At 34.8% G+C, this 27,296-nt stretch overlaps 1 protein-coding gene across 3 annotated transcripts in view; it reads left to right on the top strand.

Moving 5' to 3' along the window:
* The window catches only part of LOC125673630 (E3 ubiquitin-protein ligase rnf213-alpha-like), a 139,198-nt gene that overhangs the window by 7,302 nt on the left and 104,600 nt on the right, over positions 1-27,296 (top strand). For 2 of the 3 annotated variants that reach the window (XM_056160275.1, XM_056160274.1), the window contains exons 2-15: positions 613-763; positions 1,053-3,223; positions 3,412-3,569; positions 4,710-4,909; positions 8,060-8,355; positions 8,470-8,726; positions 10,969-11,208; positions 12,329-12,515; positions 14,291-14,376; positions 17,965-18,214; positions 18,309-18,413; positions 24,562-24,678; positions 25,856-26,039; positions 26,519-26,839. In XM_056160275.1, coding sequence (XP_056016250.1) covers positions 616-763; positions 1,053-3,223; positions 3,412-3,569; positions 4,710-4,909; positions 8,060-8,355; positions 8,470-8,726; positions 10,969-11,208; positions 12,329-12,515; positions 14,291-14,376; positions 17,965-18,214; positions 18,309-18,413; positions 24,562-24,678; positions 25,856-26,039; positions 26,519-26,839 — 4,720 coding nt within the window. In that variant the 5' untranslated portion in view covers positions 613-615. The remainder of the gene's footprint in view (positions 1-612; positions 764-1,052; positions 3,224-3,411; positions 3,570-4,709; positions 4,910-8,059; positions 8,356-8,469; positions 8,727-10,968; positions 11,209-12,328; positions 12,516-14,290; positions 14,377-17,964; positions 18,215-18,308; positions 18,414-24,561; positions 24,679-25,855; positions 26,040-26,518; positions 26,840-27,296) is intronic. The other variant, XM_056160276.1, reaches the window with a different exon arrangement.

A 27,296-nucleotide genomic window follows, 5' to 3' on the forward strand; every position in this document is an offset into this window, starting at 1 on the left:
TCCTTACTTGTGTGAATGAAAAACTTAGTTGTCTGAAATATTTTAGACTCTAATAATTAAGCCTGTCAACCAGTAATTCTAATTATCTTAATTATTTCTCTCTGTCAATTGGTGATACTTACAAATCTACTAGAATGGGCCTAATTCACTATAATCTGACGATTCGGTAAAGAAAACAACAGTGTACTATGGAGTTGGACTTATTTTCTCATGTTTGATATTCGTCAAGCCTAACACAAATTAATTATGATAAATCACATTTCCTACTGAAAAAATCACTTGCCCTATCGGCATCGGGCAAGTGTGTATTGAGTTTCATTTGTCCGATCTGGGTTTTCACTTGCCTTGGGCAATCGGACATCTGTCGATCGATCCCTGTGTTCTGATGTTTTCAGTGCGATGGGTATATTTCTAATTCAGAGCCCAAACAGGGCATAAGGAGATGTTGCATACATAATTCTTAATTCCATTGTCACATTTGTGTTCTTTAACAGAACATGAACATTTTAACATTATTACAAATATGTTGAAAAATTTGTTGTAATTTAACCTTGAAAGGCATTGGTAATTTAGCATTAATTTGTATTTATATTTTGTTTTTATTTATGATAGTAAATGGCAAAGATAGTTAAATGTCCCACAGAAAGAGAAAATGGAGGTCGATGTGATTTTGTACTCCAGCCTGTGTTCGTCGTGTGTCCAATCTGTTCGCAGCATGTTGATCCAGAGTGGTTTAAAGAAAGTCCTTCCCCGGACACTAACGGTAAATTTCTTCTCATTTGCATGCCAAAGAACAATGTACCATATAACATTTGCATGTATATTTAACCTATGTGGATCCCTGGAAACTTTTAAATTTTCTATGCAAGCTCGTCACTACAACTAATTTAGGTTTCCAGTGGATAAAATGTGGTTATAATTGTACAGTACCGTTGCATTAATTAATCTGAATGTTTTCCTCAAATTAATATTAAACAACTGGCTATTTTAATCTTTAATTGATTTAAGTTGTAATCATATGTTCTCATTGTGCTGTTTGGGATTTCTCTCAGGCTCAGTTCCCCTAGATCCAAACAGTACATCACGGGATGAAAATGGAAATAGTCGAATAATTGATGGTGGTACACCAGATGGAAATAGTCAAACAAATAATGGTGGTACACCAGATGGAAATAGTCAAACAGATAATGGTGGTACACCAGATGGAAATAGTCAGACAAATAATGGTGGTACAACGGATGGAAATAGTCAAACAAATAATGGTGGTACACCGGATGGAAATAGTCCAACAAATAATGGTGGTACACCGGATGGAAATAGTCAAACAAATAATGGTGGTACACCGGATGGAAATAGTCAAACAAATAATGGTGGTACACCGGACGGAAATAGTCAAACAAATAATGGTGGTACACCGGACGGAAATAGTCAAACAAATAATGGTGGTACACCGGACGGAAATAGTCGAATAATTGATGGTGGTACACCAGATGGAAATAGTCAAACAAATAATGGTGGTACAACGGATGGAAACAGTCAAACAAATAATGGTGGTACACCGGATGGAAATAGTCAAACAAATAATGGTGGTACACCGGACGGAAATAGTCGAATAATTGATGGTGGTACACCAGATGGAAATAGTCAAACAAATAATGGTGGTACACCGGATGGAAATAGTCAAACAAATAATGGTGGTACACCAGATGGAAATAGTCAAACAAATAATGGTGGTACACCGGATGGAAATAGTCAAACAGATAATGGTGGTACACCAGATGGAAATAGTCAAACAGATAATGGTGGTACACCAGATGGAAATAGTCCAACAAATAATGGTGGTACACCGGATGGAAATAGTCCAACAAATAATGGTGGTACACCGGATGGAAATAGTCAAACAGATAATGGTGGTACACCGGATGGAAATAGTCAAACAAATAATGGTGGTACACCAGATGGAAATAGTCAAACAAATAATGGTGGTACACGAGATGGAAATAGTCAAACAGATAATGGTGGTACACCGAATGGAAATAGTCAAACAAATAATGGTGGTACACCGGATGGAAATAGTCAAACAAATAATGGTGGTACACCAGATGGAAATATTCAAACAAATAATGGTGGTACACCAGATGGAAATAGTCAAACAAATAATGGTGGTACACCAGATGGAAATAGTCAAACAAATAATGGTGGTACACCGGACGGAAATATTCAAACAAATAATGGTGGTACACCAGATGGAAATAGTCAGACAAATAATGGTGGTACAACGGATGGAAACAGTCAAACAAATAATGGTGGTACACCGGATGGAAATAGTCCAACAAATAATGGTGGTACACCGGATGGAAATAGTCAAACAAATAATGGTGGTACACCAGACGGAAATAGTCAAACAAATAATGGTGGTACACCGGACGGAAATAGTCGAATAATTGATGGTGGTACACCAGATGGAAATAGTCAAACAGATAATGGTGGTACACCAGATGGAAATAGTCCAACAAATAATGGTGGTACACCGGATGGAAATAGTCCAACAAATAATGGTGGTACACCGGATGGAAATAGTCAAACAGATAATGGTGGTACACCGGATGGAAATAGTCAAACAAATAATGGTGGTACACCAGATGGAAATAGTCAAACAGATAATGGTGGTACACGAGATGGAAATAGTCAAACGGATAATGGTGGTACACCGAATGGAAATAGTCAAACAAATAATGGTGGTACACCAGATGGAAATAGTCAAACAAATAATGGTGGTACACCGGATGGAAATAGTCAAACAAATAATGGTGGTACACCAGATGGAAATAGTCAAACAAATAATGGTGGTACACCAGATGGAAATAGTCAAACAGATAATGGTGGTACACCGAATGGAAATAGTCAAACAAATAATGGTGGTACACCAGATGGAAATAGTCAAACAAATAATGGTGGTACACCAGATGGAAATAGTCAAACAAATAATGGTGGTACACCGGATGGAAATAGTCAAACAAATAATGGTGGTACACCAGATGGAAATAGTCAAACAAATAATGGTGGTACATCGGACAATGGAAACCCTGTGACTCAGAGTGTGATCGGTGAGACTTCTGTTGACAATGCTAGACCGTCTGCTGAAAGTAATGGAAAGAGGAACAGAGATAAAGGTGGAGCTACAAACAGAACTCAAACAAATGGTTCGTCTAAACCAAAACAGGTAACTTTATTGCATCATTGCATGATTTTTCACACTTTATTGGATCATTGCGTGATTTTTCACACTTTATTGCATCATAGTGTGATTTTTCACACACTTGATTGACATACAAGTGAAACTACTTAAAAACAAATTTTTTACTCTTTTACGATTATTCTTACTGGTCACTGTTGTTCTCTGAATTCCAGCAGACAACAAAAGTTGGATTTCATGCCTTCCTTGCACCAACGGTGGATTTTAATCCAAAGAAATGTAACCTATACGTTGTATTTGGTCCTGAACGTGATGATTGGGAATGCAAACCTGAAGGAGTTATGAAACTTTGTGGCAATAAAAATGACAAAAGGTAGATATCTATCTAAAAGCACAGAAATTTACTATACATGGATACCTGCTTCTGTGCATCAGAGCTTCACATAATTTTTTACCACAAAGAGTATTTACTCCCTGATTTTCAAATGAGTATTTTGCTTTATACAGAAAAATTCAAAAGTGTATTTTGTTAATTTACTGATTATCTTTGCTCTTTTGCACAGAAGATGTCACCAGATAAACGATACTTCTTCCGTTAAACTTTAACTTAAAGTTTATACTAAAAGGCCGCTCCAGCTATTTACGGGGAAAATCCTTTGCAGTTCTTTTTATCAAAACTATTCATTGTCATTGGGAATTTGATATTTATCATTGATGGATTAAATTTGAATATGTCAGACACTCAGTCACATGATTATGAACCAATTCTGTATATCATTCGTCCACGATTGATAATACAAGGTTTTTTTCTGTGCTTTCGACCGCACACTAACTCTTTAAGAAAGAAAGTATAACAAGTAGGCCTATATAATAGTATTTAACTCTTCCAATTTTTCAAAATTGTGATTGTCATCAAAATGTATTTCATAGCGCTAAATATCATGTATGATCAAGCCCTGGGCTAACCTCGATTCATTATGAATAGATAATTCATATCATACTACATGTATCACAAATACGCGGACTAATACGCATTATTTTGGGAGTGTAAAGCGTATTTACATTCGCTAATGTGTAATTGTATGCATGATTTTCAACTTAAATGCGTATTTGGTCAAATTTAATGAGTATTTACGCTGATACGCACCATATCTGGAGCTCTGGTGCATGCCTGGGGTTCACTCTGGGACTAAGACCTGATGAACCAAACCTCCTAACAGTGTGTAACAAGCAGGGTATAGAAAAGAAGCTGTTAAAAAAGCAAAAATGTTCATAATTATCTCCAAAAGTCATTCTATGAAATAGAATAGGTAGATAGGAAAATTATATCATACCAAAAAAACAGGATGTTGATGTAAGATATGGGAATGATGTAAGCAATCCTTGAGCAAAGGACCGGTAATAACAAAAAATTACCCAACAAAACCTTCCCATGCAACTGATGGCCAGTAACTGTTCATCTGATAGAGCTCTATCTTGTAGGTACAATGTGTGAAATTTTACTCTTTTACAGAAAAAAGGATCAACATGGAACACGGGTGTTTGCGGAGGTTGAACTAGAAAAAGACCTTTTAAAGGACCATGGCCTTTCATATAGATACTGTTTCCAAAAGAAAAGGAGTGGAAAACAATCCACGGAGAGTGAATTCTTGTTCCAGCAGTTTTATCCATATCATAACCGTGAAAGGAAACTAAGAATTCCATCAAACGTTGGTATGGAATTTCTCTTTTGTTATATATATTATATCTCATTTTCAGGTCAACTGAATTACTAGGTTACCTATAGCTTTTTTCTAGTCGGCCTATGTGACTACACCAACTTACAAGTTCATTTATAATTAATGCAGGATCATTTGCAGTGCTCCAAGTTGTGAGTAAAACAGTCGCATTTGCGACCAGAAAATCGATTTTGCGACTAGAGATTATATTTAAGTCGCATTTTTGCGAGTGGAAAAAAAATGGGTGTCCAGTAAAATTTTGTAATCGGGATTGGAAGTCTGAATAAATATTTTTCAGTCTCGTTCAAAACAGCGTTTGAAAGCAATCAAGATGGCGGTAAAACCAGGGTTAAAGCACTTTGGATTGATCAGTAGTAAAAAGTAGAAGCCTCGGCCTAGTACATTTAACGAAGAAATTCAAGAATCACACGGAGAAAGTTCTGCATTTAAAGATGACGTAGCTATGTCTAAAGAAAAATGTAAAAGTAAAGGAAGAACCCCAGTCCTAATGAAGGAATTTTCATGGTTGATATACAGAGATTGCAAAATGTTTTGCAGAATTTGTGCGGCCAATCGGCCAGAAACTTCCACCATTTCTGGACACCCATTGTCTGATTTCACCACGACCTGGTGTACGTCTTTCAAATGTGGAAGTGTGACTATTCACGGTAACAGTAAGAGACACGTTTTTGTCCGTGACTGTATTAATTATTAGCAGTAAGTCGAACGGAGCAACTGTTGCTGCTAATTTTCACAGACAATTACAAACTCGGGATGTAGTGTTCTTATTGATGCCCAGGTACTGATTGTTCAGCAAAAGATCCAACAAAAGTAGAAGCTCTTATTCGCATAAGCAGTGAAGGCCCACTTATTGAGGACTTTAAAGCAAATATTTGTTTGGAACGCTGGGTTTTCTTCCCCAGAAGCGTACTGTAGAATATACAGGATGGCCCAATGCAATACAACTTTTGCCAGAGTAAATACTTGACTTGTTAGCTTCCAGCATGTTTCACAGCACATTTCTATTCAGTTTAAAAATAAAACAAACAAAACGCATACATGGGTGTAGATTTTTTTCTTGAAAGATATTCAAATTAAAAAAAACTTGTAAGTCTTATTTACAAAATCTTTTACCATGGCGAGTAGAAATTTTGAACATGGCGACTAGAAATTGAAAATGGCGACCAGAAATATTTCTAGGTCGCCATTTTGCGACCTGATAACAGATGTGACTTGGATCACTGATTTGGGTCATCATCAAATTGTGTCCTGCAACAGGAGATCCTGGACATCTTCTTCTGACGATATCGGGTCATTTTCAAAATCATCTTCCCTTGACTTGGGAAGATGTTTCAAAATATAAATACAAGCGTTTACTGCGTTGTTTTCAGTAAAATGGAAACACGTGTTGCCCACCTGCACACTTTCAGAAAACCCCGCAGCCACATTCCGAATTAAGGAAGGAAAAGTAATTACTATTCCGAACAAGTACCGCATAATGTTTATATTTAAGTATTTTATGAGTGTGTGTGTTATTGTTGTTGGTTTTTTAAAATTTAGTCTACATATGTAGCATTCCCAACACGTGTTTTATGAATTTACATGTAGGTCATGTTATATAATAACTATGATATCAATACAGATTTGATGTTTTTCAAAATAAAGTGAGAGAGAGAGAATACCAGGCTGATTATTTTAAACAATTGTGTAAGTTGTTTTTGTGTCCTCAAAAAGCATTTTTACCCAGAGAGACCAGTACACATAGTTTTTACTATATTATGTGATGCGTGTCGATAGGTTTTCAGCAACGATATTTTGTCACTAATTTTAAAGCAAACTGTAGTGCAAGTCTCAGTTTCAACTTATCGTAAAATAAAAACTATCGAGAACTATAACACAAACAAGTGCTCATCAAAACGGAAATTTTCTCTATACTTTTACAAGGTGAGTTCACTTTTCCCTATTTCCACATTTAAATATAGGAAAATGCAAATCTATTTAAACATTTATACCATGCAGTCAAAAACACTGGGAAAAATATTTGTAAAACAAATGTAAATCAAGTCAGTCCAAGTACACATGATGAATTGGCATTATCAAACTTTTGGAAATAATTTTGTGATTTTTTGGGGGTTTGGAAATTGACAAGAATGCCTGCTTCTATGCACAAAAAATGGGTGATTTCACTAGTAAAACCCATATGCTTCCAGGGGCTTCGCCTCTTACCCCCACCCTTAACCCACTGGAGGCATCAAGCCCCCACCTCCCCCGACCCCATGCCATACTTTGTGTACACTTCATTTTCTTTCTTGCTCTTCACATGATATATAAATCATACATCTTATGTCCGTAGTTTCAAACATTTAGAGACACTCCTTTTGCGTAGTCCTGTTTTTTATGCGCTATCAGTCTTATTGACCGATACGGTAGAGAGAGGGCTAAGAAGCACAATAGCAGGGCCAAGGTGACATTTTGGCCTTTTTTTTGGTTCCATTTTTCAATGAATATAAATTCATAAGGTGATTTGTAGAGGAGGGGATGGGGGATTATTTTTAATTATGGCCCGGAATGAAAGATTTGGGGGCATATAGTTTTTGGCCTGTCCATCTGTCTCTGACCATCTGTTGGTCTATGGAAAAAAACCTTTTACCTTGTTCATATCTTTTACACCATAAGAGGTAGACCTTTCATATTTGGTATTTCTTGTGGCAAAACATTTCCATTGACACCAAAATCTTTGACCTTGTGACCTTAGCATTGACCTTTGATCTACATTCAGAAAATTTGAATATAAGCCATGTCTTTTAAATTGTAATGCTTTTATATTTATTAGCATGTGCATTTCTTGTGAGAAGACCTTTTCAACGATACCAGATTTGTTTACCTTGTGACCTTGATTTTTGACCTAGTATTTGAAAATTTAAAAAAACAAACTGCAATGTCTTACAGTTCGGGGGGCATCGGTGTCTTGTTTTTGACAATCTTTTCATCTGTTATCCAATCCTCTAATTACTATTTAAAAACATATAAAAACTATACACACACGTACATAGACTGCAATCATCATCTGTTACTCTGAAATAAATTGGGATACCTTATGTAAAATGAATATAATTTGGTACATTTTGCTTTGTCTTGCTTACAGATTCCTACCAGCAATATGATGGTTACATCTACGCTAAGAAAGATGGCTATTTTATGAATTTCTTCAAAGACAAATTAGGATTAGCAAATTCAGGCATGATTGAAACAATGACAAATGATGGTCAGTTTGCTTTAAAACAATATTTACCAGACATTAAACATGCCATAGAAATGCCAATGCAAGATCCTTCTGCCTTTTTGACTACTATGAATGAGTACTGTCAAGTTTTGCGAGGAGGAGTCCAAGATCATTTCATGAAACGCAGAGCATTTCGTGATCCACAAATCTGGAAAGAGGTAGCATTCTACTTTTTGTACTGTGACAGTCTATAGATTTGTATGCTCTCTCATATGCTCTTGAGTTGAATCAGAGGCTGATGATTTACAGTTGAAATTTGGTTACTTTTTCAGATCTTAGTTAATGATCATTTAAAGGATGCAATTGTGTTGCTGGGAGTTCATTCAAATGGAATGGATGAAAATGAGAGACTTTTGAAGGCTCTGCTGATAGCTGCATTTCTCGGTGAATTGGAGATTTCCGCCTGTCTGCTAAATAACAGTGTTGTCGATATTGTCCTCAAGGCTTTGCTACTTTCACCTGATACGGAAAGAAAGACATGTGAACAGCTTAATTTCTTGGAGAAAGTAATCCAGCCTGCAGAGAAATTGTAAGCCACCATTGTTTATCATAGAATGTATACTGTAAATTCCTAATTATACGGAAGGAATTTCTTATCATGTAATTTTGCGAGAAGCATCACTCACGAAATAAGATTATTCACTTTTATAGTTTTATATCGCTAAAATACATGTAAAACTCTTTATCAACAGAGCACTCGTGAATTTATGTTCTCGCAATTTGACGTGTACAAGTCATTTCGTGATATAAAGTACTCCCGTAAAATAAGGAATCTACAGTAGAAAGACCATTGCTGATTAATTTGATATTAAGAAATTTCGGAGAAAATGATACATTCAGATAGTAATTTTCGAAAACTGTAACAATTTATCATTAATCAATCATTTGGAAAGAAAAATAAACATGTTTGATCACCCATTGATGCCATTTCCTATCTTTGCATGGTTTTGTGTCGTTCATCTCGATATATTCTTTCTCAACCTTTGAAAAGTTACATGGCCATATAATCAACAGTAATTCATAGGTAGTATTGTTTTGTACAGTGGAACAGTTATTTTGTATCCTTATCCATCCATGTATCAACTCTTTGCTGTGAGTTACATCCCTTTGCAGGGTCACTGGTCAGTCAAAGCCCAATTGGTAAAAAATCAAGTTTTCCTTCTTTACCTTATCAAATGTAAGAGGTTACTACTGTGAATTATAGCTAATTATTATCTTCTCTTAAAAGTTTATGGGTTGCCCCATCCTGGGGCATTATTTTAGTTTACTGCAATACGGAACTTTTGGGATGTGCTGGAACGACCGGTTATATTTGACGTTTATACACCACGGTCACGTGATAATAACCAATTGTAGGACAAAGTTGACATAGGTACAAATGGTGTTTCGCTAGCAGACAATCCGTAAAGAGCTATGCGCAGTCCTACGATGACGATCCAAGTCACTATTGGTGCTTAGTACCTGGATGTAAATTAGATGGAATGAAAAAGGTGCATTTAGATGTGTATCTTTAGATGCAAGATGTGAAGTTTTACCGATGTGCTTAAGATACTCCATAGATTTATTTTCCTTGCCAACTCACACAATTTAATCAAATGCATTTTCCTGTAAAATGGTTGTAGTGATTCCTTTTTTTCAAAGATAGCATTTAAATGCAGGAATTTGATAGCAATTGAAGTATTCCATGCTTGTTTACTTTGTTGTTATTGTAATCCGGAAGAGACATGCCCTACAAATAATGGTTGAAGCGCGATAAAAGTCAGAGTGGATCCGTATCTTGAAAGTCCTGTATATTGATGGAATAATCAGATCAGAAATTACGAAGGCCAACGTAGGAAAATACTACCTTTTAACCACAAGATGGCGGACAAGGGAAGCAACTTGCATGAAGTGTTGATACAAGTATTTTGGATGGAAAAAAACCTTCTGTGTGATATTTAAACATTCTAACGTCCTAAAATCCTGCACATGTTGTATTGAGCACACTCTTCAATTTTAATTGATAATACATGTATACAGAAAAGAAAATCTTTTTAAAAGTCCTCTTCTTCAGCACAGCAATGTCATGTTTGTCATAATAGTAATGAGGCATCCCAGTGTTGTGTGAATTCAAGTTTGGTTATGTTGAGGCTGCAATATGGAATACCATATATACTTGCCTATAGGTCGGTTCACCTATAAGTCGGTTATATATTTTGTTGGCTATTTTGGAGGGATTTGTCATTGACCCGCTTATAAGTCGGTATAACTTTCCAAGAATCGGTTGACAATTTCTAACGTTTTCACCTCTGTTTTAAATAATATTTTGTGAAATGTGCTGATGTTTATTCCTTTTCTCAACAAATCAATTACAATAATATACACTTAAGATGAATAAAATCATTAAGATATGTAAATACTTGTACTTTATGCATATATAAATCTTAGAATACATGAATAATATATAATATGTCCAGTCAACGTTAATCATGATAATCGTTGGAGTACAAAGTTGTTTAAAAATTACTCTACATTAATTTACGCTGTCCAGAAAAATGCTGTACCTAATCTTCTTAGGACTTGCCTATAAGTCGGATATAGAGTTTTGGACCAATTTTTAACTCCCAAATATCCGACTTATAGGCGAGTATATATGGTAAAAAAAAAATGTCATGGGAATAAAGATTGAAAAAAATCTTTTGAAAATCAAAAAAGCTGACCAACAGCAGGACCAACCAAGGTGATTCGTGTGAGTGATGTGACCCATGGACCTCTTGTTTGATATTTTACAGAAGGCAAGTAAGACATCATCTAGTGTGGTTTCTAAAGACAACAACACGCAGCACTGAAGAAAATACACAGAGAAACCCCTCCTGGATTATGTGTTTACCTATCATTCACTTTCTGGGCGGTTCCTTACAACCGTATGGAGAATTGGACTATGGGAATTTTCATGAAAAGGATCGGAAATGGTGGTTAATCCCCGAGTTTGAAAGTGAGAAGGAAGAATTGAAACTAAGGGAGTGGTCAAGGTACTCCATCATTGTATTATCATTTATCAATTTGTGATTATAATGTTTTAAAGTTCATCTACATAGAAGGCTCAATATACGATTTTATTATATAGCTAATAAATAGTCAACATAAAATCTGCGTAAAATCTAGAGAATGTTAGCGTTCGATATCCTGAGAATTTATTGAACGCTAACTTTGCATTGCGTAAATTGTATGCGCCCGAAACATTCCGAGTATGAGCGTTCAATATTGACGTTACCGTCACAACGTAAACAAGCCAAAATGGCACACGACGGTCCTCCGAATCTGACAGAGCTGGTATTTGATATTTACTTAAGCAAAATGTTTTACTGTACTTAAATTATGATGTCCCTATTCACAAAATCAGTTTGCCTCATGCATTAATGACGGGTTAAATATTGAACAGTTAAGAAATGCATGTTGATATTGCACACTGCCAATATTGAAATCTCGTCTATTTTGAGTGAAAAGGGATATAATTTAACGACTAAATACTTTAGCTATATAATAAAAGGGTTATTGAACTTATATTGGTGAATATCGGCACTCGTTGGCTGTCAAAATGCACTCGCAAGCTCGTGCATTTTCACAGCCAACTCATGCCAATATTCACCAACATAAGTTCAATAACCCTATATTATTATATATAGCTAATAAATATTCTATTATAAAATCTGCGTAAAATCTAGAGAATTTTAGCGTTCAGTATCCTGAGAATTTATTGAACGCTAACTTTGCATTGCGTAAATTGTGTGCGCCCGAAACATTCCGAGTATGAGCGTTCAATATTGAGCTTACCGTAACGACGTATTCGCCAAAATGGCAGACGAATATTGAACAGTTAAGATGCCATCTAGTCATAGTAGCTCGCAAGCTCGTGCATTTTTACAGCCAACTTGTGCCAATATTCACCACTATAAGTTCAATAACCCTATAAAATGCTGTAAACTGACACAGAACATATTTGGAAAAAAGGATTTTCAAGCTAACTTTGTTTTGAAACATACATATAATCTTGTGCCCGACATAGTGTGATGCAACTTGTAAGAGAATAGGGTTTATGAGACCCCATTTCGAAAATACATTGGGATTATTGGCCTTTTTGAACATTTACAGGTCCTTGCCAGAAATGATAAATTTGTTGAAGCCCCTATTTAAGCTTGACACAAAAATGCTGAGGGGATTTATGGCATGCTTATACTGGAAAGACCTGGAGATGGCGATGAGAGAGGAAAACATCTTGCTGGAAGTAAAACTGGCAACATTGCAGCATTATTTTGAGATTGCTTCATATTATAATCAGGTAAAATCATTAATGATGAGGTACATGTATTTAACCAAATATCAATATGTGTGCTTGTTCAAATATGATATTGTAATAGTGTGGGTTGTATAGGTATATAAAGTAAACAACACAACGATAGGGTTCTATCAGAGTTTGTATTCTTTTCTAATTAACTCTGAAATATATAACAAGAATATTACATATAATATATATCATGAATTAAAACATATAGTATAAAAATATCAACAAAGAAAACTCATTTGCTCAGCACAGTTTACAACCAAGAGTTATTCCCCTTAATAGTGCTTAATATAAAGATATATTTGACTATTGATTACTATATGGTATAAATAATAAATAGATTTATCTTACTCGACTATTGCACTTAATTAATCATAAACTAAATGATCAACTTGATAAGAATATTCAGAACTTATCATAAAGCAAAGAATATACAAAAAATGCAATGTCATACCTATGTGTGACACAGAGCCAAATTTCTGGTCAGGTCCAGAATATTCTATATGCTGATAATAAATCTATATAGAAATAATGAAATATCAAATACTTGTGTGAAACTTGTGTTACATTACTTATTCACACAAGGAAATCATAAAAAGTAAAAATAGCTGAATACTACTCGAACACTCTGACATTCACACATAACATATTTAAACTACTACATTTGATTCAATCATGATTTATAGTTTTAATATACATTCATACTGATATACATTTTACTCTTTAGTTGTAATTGATAACTTAAAGATAATGTAGAAATGCATATGATCACTCTTACTCAATTACCATCATAGAAAATGCATAAAATCTAACTATTCAGCAAATGTATTAATTCAAAGTAAGCACATGTACTTTGAATTATATATGATCATAAAAACTCAAAAGAAAGTCATATTTACTTACAGTCAAATTGTACTAGGAAAATCTTCTAGAAAACACTTCTATACTCTTAGAAGACATTATTCAAAATAAAGAGAGGAAACTTTGACAACCAATGAAATTGGAGAGTTCTATATTCTATAAATATTTACATGGTGCTATTACTGACCATTATGATCTCATAATCTATAAATAACTTTAGAGATATTTGCATATACTATTAAGTTGTGCATAAAATAAATTAAAAGTAAAGACAACTTTTGTCATGTACTAATCTTCATAATCTAAATAATGAAATAATATATTTACTTTAGAAAAATATCACCCTGTCACAATATAATCTGATGATACTTAATGGTACATACCGGTATATTATCCAATACTGTTCTGCAGCTCCTTTCAAACAAATATGTACACCATATCAAAGATGGGATAGTTGCATAATAAAATTTCACATTCTATGGGTGATATTCTTTTCTCAGATTTATAGGATATTATTATTGTACTATATCAAACATCACAGTAACTCAGTCGGTAGTCTAAGAGTTCTTTGTGTTGGGGAGGTCCATACTTGATTGCAGTCTGTAATAGACCTTATTCATTAAGAGAGAAAGAGAGCAATTATTATTATTACAGCATTAGACATCAAAGTCACTTATCATCACTGCTAAATGATCCCAAGTGCCTAGCATATAGTCTGAATGTGTGATATTTTACTTAAAGCTTGTTACCACTTTAAATGAGTGAGAAAGTTTCAAAGGGACGTAACATTCCAATCAGTCAAGCAATGAAATATGACTTATTTTTTGTTTAATTAAGTGCATATTAATTCAAAGTTCCCATTGATTTGCACAGAACCATTTTATATACATGTGATATTTTGATGTTTTAAGATGGAAACTCTTGGGAGATGTGTGAAGATTTTATGCCCACTGTTTGAAGATCTACTTGAAGCGTTGCCATCTGATATAACAAAAAGGTACATGTATTATGACTTAAAGAGGTTCGCTCCTGAGTTTGTCAATATTTTAGGAAGTATATCATTGATTTCTACATTGTAAGAGAATTATGAAATGAAAAAGAAAAACTAGGGTCATATCTTTAACTTGACCTTTTTGCACTTAAAATTTAATAACAATTTGTTCACATCAATTTGATTTGTCTGTAACGTTGCTAACACAATATCAGCAACACAAATCAATCATTACATCAAATGAATACACACTCATTGTCTTCTAACAATATAGATACAAAAAAGTTCAATGCTGGTGGATTGCAAATAAATAATTATCTTTATATATGCATTTTTAAGATATACAGAAAAATTCATTATATGGACTTTTAAAACTCAAAAGAACATATCAGGTGTAGTAGGAGTATTAAATTTTATTATGTTCCCCAAACAAAGTTTGGGAACATATTGTTTTTACTCTGTTTCTTATTATTAGGGTCTTCCGTCTTCAGCGGAAGAACCTTCTATTATTCTATTGTTGATTTTTCACTTTTCTTATTATTATTATTATTTTTATTCTTTTTTTTTTTCCTTACCGATTTTGTGCAGAGGATTTCTCAGAGATGGCTGGATCGATATACTTCAAATTTTTAGGGTTGATGCATTGCTATCTGAAGTTTATATCTTTTTTTGGATTTTTGAAAATTCACTTCCGGTTGGAAGTTATCCCCCTTTTATCGATTTTCAGATGACCATTTTGTCCAGCCAAAATCTCAAAAACGATAAAAGCTAGAGTGCTGAAATTTTCAGTGATGTTAGACGACATGTTGTGGTTGTGCACATTGGTTTTAAAAATTTCCGGAAGTGCCTAGTATGGAAGCTCGGTAGGGGTCGAAAATGGAGTTCTAAAAAGTGTCCCATTTTTTTCCACGTTTTAAATCATAACTTCTTACTCGTAAATATTTTGCTTAGACATATATAACAAAAGTTATAGAGTTGATTGAGATCTTTCGTGCCATATCAAGAAATGGGCCCATAGGCCTCATGGCTCGCCTGAACCATTGAATTTCTGTTACAATGATTAACTTTTTTCTCAGGAAACTTTTGATAAGACATGTAGAATAAAAGTTGTTCAGTTTTGCAAGATCTATCTAATGATATAAAAAAATAGGCCTCAGGGCGTCATGGCTCGCCTGAACAGTCGAATTTGTACCACAATTTATAACATTAATAACTTTTTTCTCGAGAAACTTTTGACAAGACATGTAGAACAAAAGTTGTTCACTTTCGCAAGCGTTAACTAACGATGTTAAATCAATAGGCCTGCAGCTCTCATGGCTCACCTGAACAGTTGGGTTATTGTTGCAATCTATAACATTTTTGTCAAGAAACTTTTAATAAGACATCTAGAACAAAAGTTGTTCAGTTTTGCAAGATCTTTCGAACAACATCATGAAAAAGGCGAACGGGCCTCATGGCTTGCCTGAACAGTTTGATTAGTGTCACAATCAATAACTTTTTTCTCGAGAAACTTTTGATAAGACATGTAGAACAAATGTTGTTCCGTTTCGCAAGCGTTAACTAACGATGTTAATAAATAGGCCTGCGGGTCCCATGGCTCACCTGAACAGTTGGATTATTGTTGCAAGCTATAACATTTTTGTCAAGAAACTTTTAATAAGACATCTAGAACAAAAGTTGTTCAGTTTTGCAAGATCTTTCGAACAACATCATGAAAAAGGCGAACGATCAGTCTCGAATTTGTATCGCAGTAAATAACATTATTAACTTTTTTGTCGAAAAAAAGGCTGACCCCTTTAATTAGTGGCCGAAAGCGGCAGAGATTCTTTAATTTATAGCACTTAAATGATCAATATTTGTAAAACATTACCGAAGCTAAATTGTACGTCTAGACAATATATTTGTATCATTATGTATGAATGAAAATCTCAGTCAAATCCTTATCTCATCACATCTAAAATTGGACGGAAGACCCACTCGTTGCTCGCAACGAGATTGCATCTAGTTATTATTATTATTATTCTTTTTCTCCGGTACTTTTTTGTCCGGTAGTGTTCTCAGAAACTACAAAAGGGATCGATATGAAACTTTCCAGGATGATAGTATAGCGTTTGTAGATGTGCATAGTGATAGTCATTTTGTCTGCACATGCATGCACGTGCGCGCGCACGTGCATTCCAATTTTGGTACAAAAAAAGGAAAATCAGAATATTGAAGGAAGCGATGTGAAACCTAAATAGGATGATAGTATATCATTTGTACATATGAAAAATAATAGTTATTTTGTCAGCACGCACACGCATGCGCGTGCACGCGCATTACAAAATTTGTATGCTAACTTTGGAATCAGTCTAACTTTTTTGTTGTTCATTGAAATGGCTTGAAATTCATATCATAGATAGATATTGAAACCCATAACTGATTTGCATGGTCAAAATTACCAATTTGCACGCGCATGCACGTTCGCTTCATTTTGATTGGATAATACTAAAACGTTTGTAACTATCTTATTTATGAAGCGAATGCGATGATATTCACAGTATACGTAGACAATATGTGTATCTATATATTGGTGTAACAAAAAAATGCCAACGAACACGCGCATGCGCGTGCAACGTTTTTTAAATGTTCAATTTTTAAAGGACGATAACGTTTTTGTTTTTCATCAAATTCTATTGATATTAATGGTTTAGATGTGTCTTGGTACTCCTTACAAATTGCTGTGGTTAGAATTACTGCTCAGCACGTGCAATGACGTGTTCTGAATTCTGATTGGACGATTTTAAAATCGCTATAACTTCTTATATTTGGTGGAAACGTTATGAAATTCATACTGTGGGTATATGATACAAATGCCTGTTGAACGACATCAACAAGAATTCGGAATCGTACACGCGTGCGCGTGTATGCACGTGCAACGCTTTCTTTCATTTCTTGGTACTGAAATGACCATATTGAACGTACTACATGTAATTAAAGGTTAAAATAAAATGATTTTTTGCTATAGATTCACAAGGACATCACTTTTTAATTGGGGGAGGTTTGGGGAACATATGTAACGGTCCCCGTTACAATTAGAACTAGTTTTTTTATGAAATGCACATAAATCATAAAGTCTTTCCTTAAGATTTTAAAAGATGAAACTTTCGAAATTAGGGGTTAGGCTTATGGATCAAAGTTTCGAATTATTGACCAAAATCTGAATTTTCTTAAAAAAGTTTCGGGTATAAAAACATATTACCCAAATTAATGAATTTACAATATTTGAATTAGTTCAAAGTTTCTACGTCTATTATCATACATCCTCCTTAATCAATGAATCCTTCCGCGACAAAATGTAGTCCTTTCCAAACCCTTTCAAAATTGGAATCAACATACATATTTTCAACTAGATAGTTAGTAGGTTTAAGTAGTAATTCACATATAATATGTATGGACAAACAGAATACATATTGATTCACCATTATCTACACAGCTATAGCATTCTGTACAGTTGTGCTCAAAAGCAGAGGATCGAACTTCCTTAATAAAAATTATATTTGCTATGAATTGAAAGCCTAAGACTTGATATTTCAATTTCCATATTTGATTTAGGAATTGGAATGAGGTTGATGAAAGATTTAAAGTTCAGCAAGAGAAATGCATAGCTATTCTGACCATTGGAATTCACAAAAGTCACCTAGTGCTAGACAGAAGAATTTTGGTTTCTCTATTCCATTGTGTTATGTTTTCCTTGGAAGTCTTGGGCAAAATGAGCACTGACTCAGATGAACTGAAAAGTTTACAGAACAAGGCAATCTATGCCATTGACTATGTTCTCCAAAAAATTTGGAAGGACTTGAACGTAAGAAACAACACTCACTTTACAGTCTTTGTGTGTACTATATACATGTAGCTAGCAGTTTTTAGTAATCCATAACCTATCTAACTATTTTCAGATTTATGACTTTGCTCTTTCCATCCCAAGGATTGTTATGAAAAGCAAATTGACATCAGAGTGGGAAAGAAAATGCCTGTTTCATGCAAGACAGACATTTGAGATGGTAGAACATGTTTTAATTTTACTTTGCAATGATGATACTGCAGGTTTGATCGATTCCTCCAAATTTTTCCTCCATATTTATATTGCCCCCCGCCCCCCACCGCCTTGAAAAGAGGGCATATTGGAGTGCACCTTTTAAGTGCTTGGTCTCGCAAACATAAGTTTGTCATAATTTCATCTGGTTCGGCCATTCATACATGTTCGAATATCTTTAAATCATGGCACACAAGGTTAGGACAGAGTTACATATTTCAAAATTGCATAGGCATACATAAAAATCAAAAGTATTGGAAGTGTCGAAAAGTGCTATATAAGCATGTGAATTATGGCATTTAGAGTCCCAGAAACGTCCTACTTTCCCACTTGAACGAGTGAACGCACATTGAGCGAATGGTGAACACACACAGAGCGAACGGTGAGGGCATGGTGAACACATGCAGAGCGAACAATGAACGCAATTTGGTGAACAGTGAGCGCACGGTGAACGCAAAATGGTCTATTTATTAGCAGTGCTCGAGCTGGGCTTCGCCATTTTCGTCAATGGCGAATTTTTTTCAAAAATGGTGAGAAAAAAAAATAAAGTGGCGAAAATCCCATTTTGCAATTATTTGTATTTTAAAATCTGTCTTGTATTTTCCTTTGTCAGTGACACATTATCGCCTGTTTGTTTATGCAGTCAAAATATGTTTATTCAGTCAATGCGTGTGACCGGAAATCTCGCGTCGCTCCAGTGCACACAGAGCTGGTCACGAAGACCATATTATAGCCTCAGGTAATGTATGGCTGCAAAAAAGTCGGTGATTATGTAATAAAGTACATCGGACAGCTGTGTACCCTACTGTGGTCAATTGTTTAACATTTAAAGTCTTATTCATTATCTTGTTATCATCTCCACATTAATGTCAATTCTTAACCACAGAACCGACGAAATTAAATTGGCCGTATTATTGTGTATAATGTATATACATCAATTGTTTGTTTTTGCGGCCAAGCTCGTTGATTACAAGATTTTGATTTTGATGTGTTTGATTTTAGTTCGAATATTTCATAAACAATGCGGTCGGTCACCATTGAACGGACATAGCAATTTTAATAAACAATTTTCTTTGAAGTTCGGTGCGCAACAGTATAAAAATGCTAATCTCATAAGACTATGCACCCATTCTATTTTGACACTAAACTTGTAGCTTCTGACCCTAGTCAGTCTAAATTTCAAAAAAATATCTCTGTTTGGCTTTACAGTCAACCCCACCTGCTCAAACATCTGATTCTGACCAAATTGCAAAATCTTCCATACCAAAACGGAAATTTAATAGGGATTGGTTGAGATTCGAATCTATATTGGGCTTGATGTTTTGTGACATCTGCATTTCGGTCAATGTACACAATGTTTTCACTAAGGGGTGTAGCATCATGAAGTTTTTATTTATGTGATTTATTATCCGAATTTTGATTTCCATAATAGAATTTATCAAACAAATCAATTTCTTATTATACCCCCCGCAACAAGTTGGGGGGGGGGGGGGGGGGGGGGGGGGGTGTGTGTACTGGAATCGGGTTGTCCGTCCGTCCGTCCGTCCGTCTGTAGACGCAATGGTTTCCGGACTCTAAAGCATTATCCTTTCCACCTACCATCACCATATCATACATATGGACTACCCATGGGATGAAGATGTTCCCTATCGATTTTGGGGTCAAAAGGTCAAAGGTCAAGCGCACTGGACATCGAAGTAGCAATATGGTTTCCGGGCTCTAAAGCGTTATCCTTTCCACCTACAGTCACCATATCATACATATGGATTACCCATGGGATGAAGATGTTCCCTATCGATTTTGGGGTAAAAAGGTCAAAGGTCAAGCGCACTGGACATCGAAGTAGCAATATGGTTTCCGGGCTCTAAAGCGTTATCCTTTTCACCTACAGTCACCATATCATACATATGGACTACCCATGAGATGAAGATGTTCCCTATCGATTTTGGGGTCAAAAGGTCAAAGGTCACGCGCACTGGACATCGAAGTAGCAATATGGTTCGGTTTGTCATGCCATTTGTTTTTTACACTCAGAAAAGAGGTAGTTTATACCTATTACCAACACCCTTTGGGAGATTGGGGTAAGCGGGGGGTATTCTTAGTGAGCATTGCTCACAGTACCTCTTGTTATTTCAGAAAGAAGTGTTTAGGTATGGTAGCTAGATATGATTAAGTAATGTAACTGATTCAAAATGCTAAAATCAGTGTAATGAATAAAATAATATGATGGAAATAATTGTAAAGCATGAGATTATTTGCGCTGCATCCCGAAAAAGTGGCGAAAGGGAATTTTGGTCCAGTGGGAGCACTGTTTATTAGGTATATTTCGGATGTTTTCCCTTGGATTGTACTTATTTTATAATTAGGTAGGGAACATATATATATATGAATACATCTGTTTGTTCATTTTTGTGCAAGTACTGGATGTGTATTTCTCATGAAATGATCGTAAATTTCACATCAAATTTCTTATGTACATTGTTTACATTATTACATGTACAGATACATGTACATGTATGCATGAAAAGTAGAAACATATGTTCTGTAATATTTAGAATTCTTAACATTTTCATAAATCATGAATATTTGTGCGCCATCTCGGTATACTACATATATTACATTTTGACTGAAGGTACATAGTATTTAATTTCTTTAAACAAGAGTATAAACATTGTATGTGAAATAAAGATAGTCTAGCAATTAGTGCCAAGAAGTTACATGGTGTACATGCATGACTTTAAAATTTTCAGGCGTGGTCTTTTGAAATTCGGGCACAAATTTGCATTGAAATGTTAAGCATCAGGTTTTTTTTTTAAAGTAAGGGGGAGGGCTTAAGGAAAAAATTGACTTGTCTAAAATTCTTTTCAAGTGAGACGAAATGAAATATAATAATTTGTGCTTTTGCCCAAACAAACTTGAAAATCGCGGCTAAAATGATAATTGGGGTAGGGGCGGGGTGTGGGGGTGAGGTACTTATTAACTGAAACTGTCTCATTTTTGTACATGTACCAACTAGCGCTCGTTCTTCACTACATTTACATGTATATAAGGGTTGTATTCATAACTGCAGGCTCTTGCATTTTTCTCTCATTCAGAACTTCTCCCTCTTTCTAACCAAACAATAGCTGTTAAGTTTTGTAATGATCAAAATGATTTATTCTATTTTTTTTTTTTTTTATATTTGTGAGTGATCTACAGTTTCCCTTGAATTTTCGCAATTGATAATTTACACTTTATAAATTAAATTTCTGATATAATAGGAAAGTTTACTTTCACTTTTATGCACACTTTCCTTTTTATACACCCGTCATTAGTATTATGTTATGGCGCTGTCCGTCCATCCGTCCGGGTCATGTTTTCTGGACTTCTTTCGGTAATGGATATGTACAACTTTGAAATTTGGTCACAATATCTCCCTCAAGAATTGTATTAGTGAGATTGCATTTCAGCTGGATTGGTCCATCCTTGACCTACTTTAGGGCTATAAGTATGTCAAACAGTTTTCCAGACTTTTTTTTCAATACAGATACAGATATTGTCCTGAAATTTACACATAAGCTTCCTTTCAGAGGAATACGAATTCAGTTTGCATTTCAGCTGGATTGGTCCGTCCGTCCGTGACCTACATAGGACTAAAACTAGGTCAAATAGTTTTCTGGGCTGTTTTCATTACAGATACAGATATTGCCCTGATATTTTGTCATAGGTTTCCTCTCAGAGAAATACAAGTTCAGTTTGCATTTCAGCTGCATTGGTCCATCCTTGACCTACTTTTTGAAAAAAAATAGGTCAAACAGTTTTCCGGGCTTTTTTTCATTACGGATACAGTTATTGCCCTGATATTTTGTCATAGGCTTCCTCTCAGAGGAATACAAGTTCAGTTTGCGTTTCAGCAGGATTGATCCATCCTTGACCTAATTTTGGACTAAAAATAGGTCAAACAGTTTTCCGGGCTTTTTTTCATTACCGATACAAATATTGCCCTGATATTTTGTCAACAGCTTCTTCTCAAAGGAATACAAGTTCAGATTGCATTTCAGCAGGATTGGTCCATCCTTGACCTACTTTTTGAAAAAAATAGGTCAAACAGTTTTCCGGGCTTTTTTTCATTACGGATACAGATTTTGCCCTGATATTTAGTCAAAGGCTTTCTCTCAGAGGAATACAATTTCAGTTTGCATTTCAGCAGGATTGGTGCATCCCAGACCTACTTTTGGACTAAAAATAGGTCAGACAGTTTTCTGCACTCTTTTTCATTACGGATACCGATATTGCCCCGATATTTAGTCAAAGGCTTCCTCTCGGAGGAAGACAAGTTCAGTTAACATTTCAGCTGGATTGGTGCACTATGACCTACAGTACTTTAAAGGTAGAAGTAGGTCAAGCAGTTTTCCAGATTGTTTTTGGTATGGTCACAGATATTGCTCTGAAATTTAGTCACAACCTCCCTTTCAGTGAAATACATAATCAGTTCACATTTCAAACATTTCAACTTAATTGGTGCTCCATGACCTACTTTAGGGCTAAAAGTAGATCAAATGGTTTCCTGGACTTTTTATCATCATAAATAGATATTGCACTGACATTTTGTCACAAACTCTCAGTGAAAATTTAATACATAATCAGTTCACATGTCAGATGGATTGGTGTACCATGACCCACTTTAAGGCTTTTCTATTCAGAATGTGTGTTGTATCAATTCAGAGTGCACAATATGCTTCCAGGTTGAATATCACTGTCCGACGGGTGTATACTGTACCGTTGCGGTACTCTTGTTCATTTTTGCCCTGCTATGAAAATCGATCCTTTGACTTTTTTGTTCCGAATGACAGTGAACGATGAATGCACAGTGAATGCACAGTGAGCACAAAAATGTAAACGGAGAGCGTACGGTAAACACACAGAGAGCGAACGGAAAAATAGTGAAGTAGAACGATTCAGGGACTGTACATGTACATTGATTTGCCGACATTAACTAACAGTATTATTGTAGGAGCAGTTGTGAATGTGAAATCTATCAGCAATTTTCTTATAGCTATCATATTGATAAATATTTATGAGCAGGGTTTTATAGGTACTGCAGTTTTTCGTTATTAGTGATATTCAGTAGATATGAGCGGTTACTACACATCAATAGAATAAAAACAGACTACAGAAACTCTTCTTTATCAGGAGATAAACAAAAATGTCATGGGAGTCTTCATTTGAATGGAAAATTTATTAGTCACATCATTTTAATTTTGGGATTTTGATACCTAGATGGTAAGCAATGCAGCATTAATAGTAATAGAGAATTAGTTTAACAGTCAAATCATTTATCTGAAGTGAATGGCAGTGTGACCTAGTGCATATTAATTGATAGAAGCAGCCAAAGTTGAGTGTGAATTTTCAGACTGCTTCGAGATTCGGGAATAATCAGATATCACCGTACTGTGTGTGTACTTAAAAATTGGCGCACTCAGATCTAATGCACCATGTGGCGCCATCCTGATTTAACGATTCTTCTGTGTTTGAGAATGGATAAATGGAGAATTTCATGATTTAGCATGACCCTAAATTAATGCTCTGGCTTCACTACCAAAGTTGCTAAACTTTGAATCCTGCTAAACCCAGTACACGTACATAGAAAATATTCAATGCTTTGATGTTGGATATGGAATTTATTTCACAAGTAAGACGGGATTCTTAATTTTTTTTTGAAAATGCTGTCTTACTCGACATGAGATAAATTCCATATCAACAACAAAGCATTGAATTTTCTGTTTATTACATTTTCTTTGATTTGAGGACATGTTTATTATGATGTATATACATGTATAGTAATACACAAAATAACGTCACTCATTTAATATGACGTCACAATCAGTTATTTTGACTGTAGTGAAAATATCATTTTTATTCAATGGATGAATTATGGTATTTCACTGTTGATGGAAAAAACCATCATCCTATGTCTGCTGGTACAGGTTACGGCTGTTCTATGTTTGTGACATAATTCTCTCAATGGATTCTTTAATATTCTGAACAAATGAAAATATAATCTTTTAATATAAATCCATGTCAATGATAGTCTTAAACCTTTTATATCATAATTATGCAGTTTGAGTATTTGACAGATTGATACAAGAAGGAAACTGGAGTTCTACAGCAATTCTATGAAGAAATTCCAAGCGGATTCTCTCAAAAGGTTACTCCATGAAGTCGTTATGGAATCTGTCAATGATATTCTGCAAGTAAGACTCAGTTATTGATAGTTTCTCAGGCCAAAACATTCAAATTTTGATGTGGGAGACAGTTTTTTTTACTTGGCTGTTGCATGAGTTACCTTTTCTTGCTCGTGTACATGTTTATATAGAATTTTATTTTGCACATAAATGACTATGTATTCAATATTTTTTTGATCAAAAAGATACTTTTACAATTTTATTAAAACTTTTTGAAAGTTTTACATAAATATCTATAACAAAATTACGAGTTACTTTATTTAGTCATAAATAAACAACTATAAATTATTATTCCATAATAATTCAGTTTGTGTTTTTATCTCAGCTACAGATATACAAATTCAATTGAAATTTGGTATAAAGATATACATCATGAAAATATCCAGGTCAAATTCTTATATGGTTTTGGTTTAATAGTTTTTGATGGAGTTGTGCCCATTGGACTTATGGAAGTATAATCGTCATAATGGCTGACTTCCTAAATTGAAATATGAATGAAAATATGAATATCAAGAATACCTTTATATTTCATTACCTGACTGCATGGGTAGCTCAGTACATGTAGGTTAGCGTGTCGACTGCTGATCTGTAGATAGCAGGTTCGAGTTTATCAGGGGTTTTAAATTTTTGTCAGATTACTTTCTACTAAAACTGATTTTTTTTGATTAAATAAAATTTGAAAGTTTTAATTTCAAAATATCATTGTATGTCATACACTCCACTTTTCATCCTTATAAAAATTCTCTGGTGTGTTATTGATCCTTGAAAAATTTGAAACTATTCTTAGTTTCTGCGGATCATTATCTCAGTCACACATGGATATTTTGAATTGAAGTTTGGGATATAGATATTATTCCCCACACCAAAATTGCCGGATAAATAGTATTTCTCCCTTGATATTTTGAAACTGAGCTTTTGCATACAAAGTGGAGAATGATTTGTTGTAATTGTGAAGTGGTCATATAGCTGTCAAACCATCTGTATACTTCAGTGGTATAATGTTGATGATACTCACTAGACTCTTTTGAAAATGATAGTGAGTTGAATTCCTGCTTTTGTTCACAGATAGTACAAGTACTATTGTAGATGTAAAGGATATGTCAATTTGCTTTATTTCTAAGTTTGTACTACCTAAGATAAGTAAAACAACACAGAATTAACTTTTATAATGTCTGTATTCTTGCAGGACACGCGAGCCACTAGTTCACTTTTCAGCAGTGCGTTTTCCTTGTCTTCTGACATCTATGCAGCACAACTTCTCTCGAAAATATTTTCACAAATGTGGAACACAGATTTGGATGCATCTGACAGTTCAGTTATACATCAAGCACTCAGCTCCCCTCTTTATCCGCAATGTGTTGATGCTTATCGTAAGTTAAGAATGTCATTTCATAAAATTATTCATGTTGATTTATTAGCTGAAGGGGACCTCAAGTTTGCACTCTGTCCCACGTGCACTGTCTGTCCGGCAAATCAGTTTTCCGCACACTTTTTCATCATGTTTGTAGTTATTTATTTGATGGGTTTTTTACATTGATTTACCATGACAAATTACAGGTCAAGTTTGAATTTTGTTCCAATCTGTTTATTTTTTGCCAAGCTATGCTCATGGACGTAGAAAATGAATTCATATACAACATTTTTTTTTATCCTTATTCCACATTTGTTAGATATTTTAGTTTACCATACATATATTTTGACCTAGTTTTAGATTGAAATTTTTAATATATTATGCATGGAGTTTGTATTCTACTCTTGTCAAAAGATTTTTCTGCCGGTAGGGGACTATATATTGCCAGGCAATATTCTCAGAATGTTCTTAGATAATGAAAGCATGATTTACTTTTAGTGTGTGGAACACCAGTTTTTCAAAATATGGATCAGGTCGCAAAGGAGAAGCTAGCCCATTCCATATCAATCATGACCTCATTGTTTCAGAAGCTTAGGAACAGTGAAATACAAATTGTGCAGTTGGAGCTAATATGTTCCAAAAAGGAAACATTCATTGCTGTTGCAAATGTGTTTGAAAAGCATCAAAGCTCTAGCGTTCCACTTACAATTGATGCATTGGATAATCAACTCCAGTGTCGAGAAAAAGATTTAAAATGTTTGGAGGAGATCATTAGCACTGTCAAGAAATTGCAGTTTTTGTTTAAAGAAATAAGTGACAGTAAGTGAATTTGGATAATTTTTTAGATCATCTGAGTCGCTGAGCTACTCTGGTGACCTATAGCAATATATAAATATTGCATGTAGTTGAGGGTAACATTGAAAATTTTCACCCCGAGAAAACCATTGTCAACCGAGGCGTAGCCGAGGTTGACAATGGTTTCTCGAGGGGTGAAAATTTCAATGTTACCCTCAACTACATGCAATATTTGTTTTATTATACTGAATGTTATGTAAACTGGAAAGCAGAAAAACTTACGTCTGTTGACATTTGATCAATCACTGTCATGCGATATTTTGTATTTTGATGTGGGTACTCGCGTTTATTACAAACGCTCAAACGACGCCGTCTAGCAATCTACGGCGAACCGTACGCGCATAAATTTGACGCATGTGATAATTTTTTTATAATATCACCCGTTGTCAAGTACTGTTACCCGTTGCTAGATACTATCACC

Source organism: Ostrea edulis, chromosome 3 (assembly GCF_947568905.1).
Source record: "Ostrea edulis chromosome 3, xbOstEdul1.1, whole genome shotgun sequence".
Classification (NCBI taxonomy): domain Eukaryota; kingdom Metazoa; phylum Mollusca; class Bivalvia; order Ostreida; family Ostreidae; genus Ostrea; species Ostrea edulis.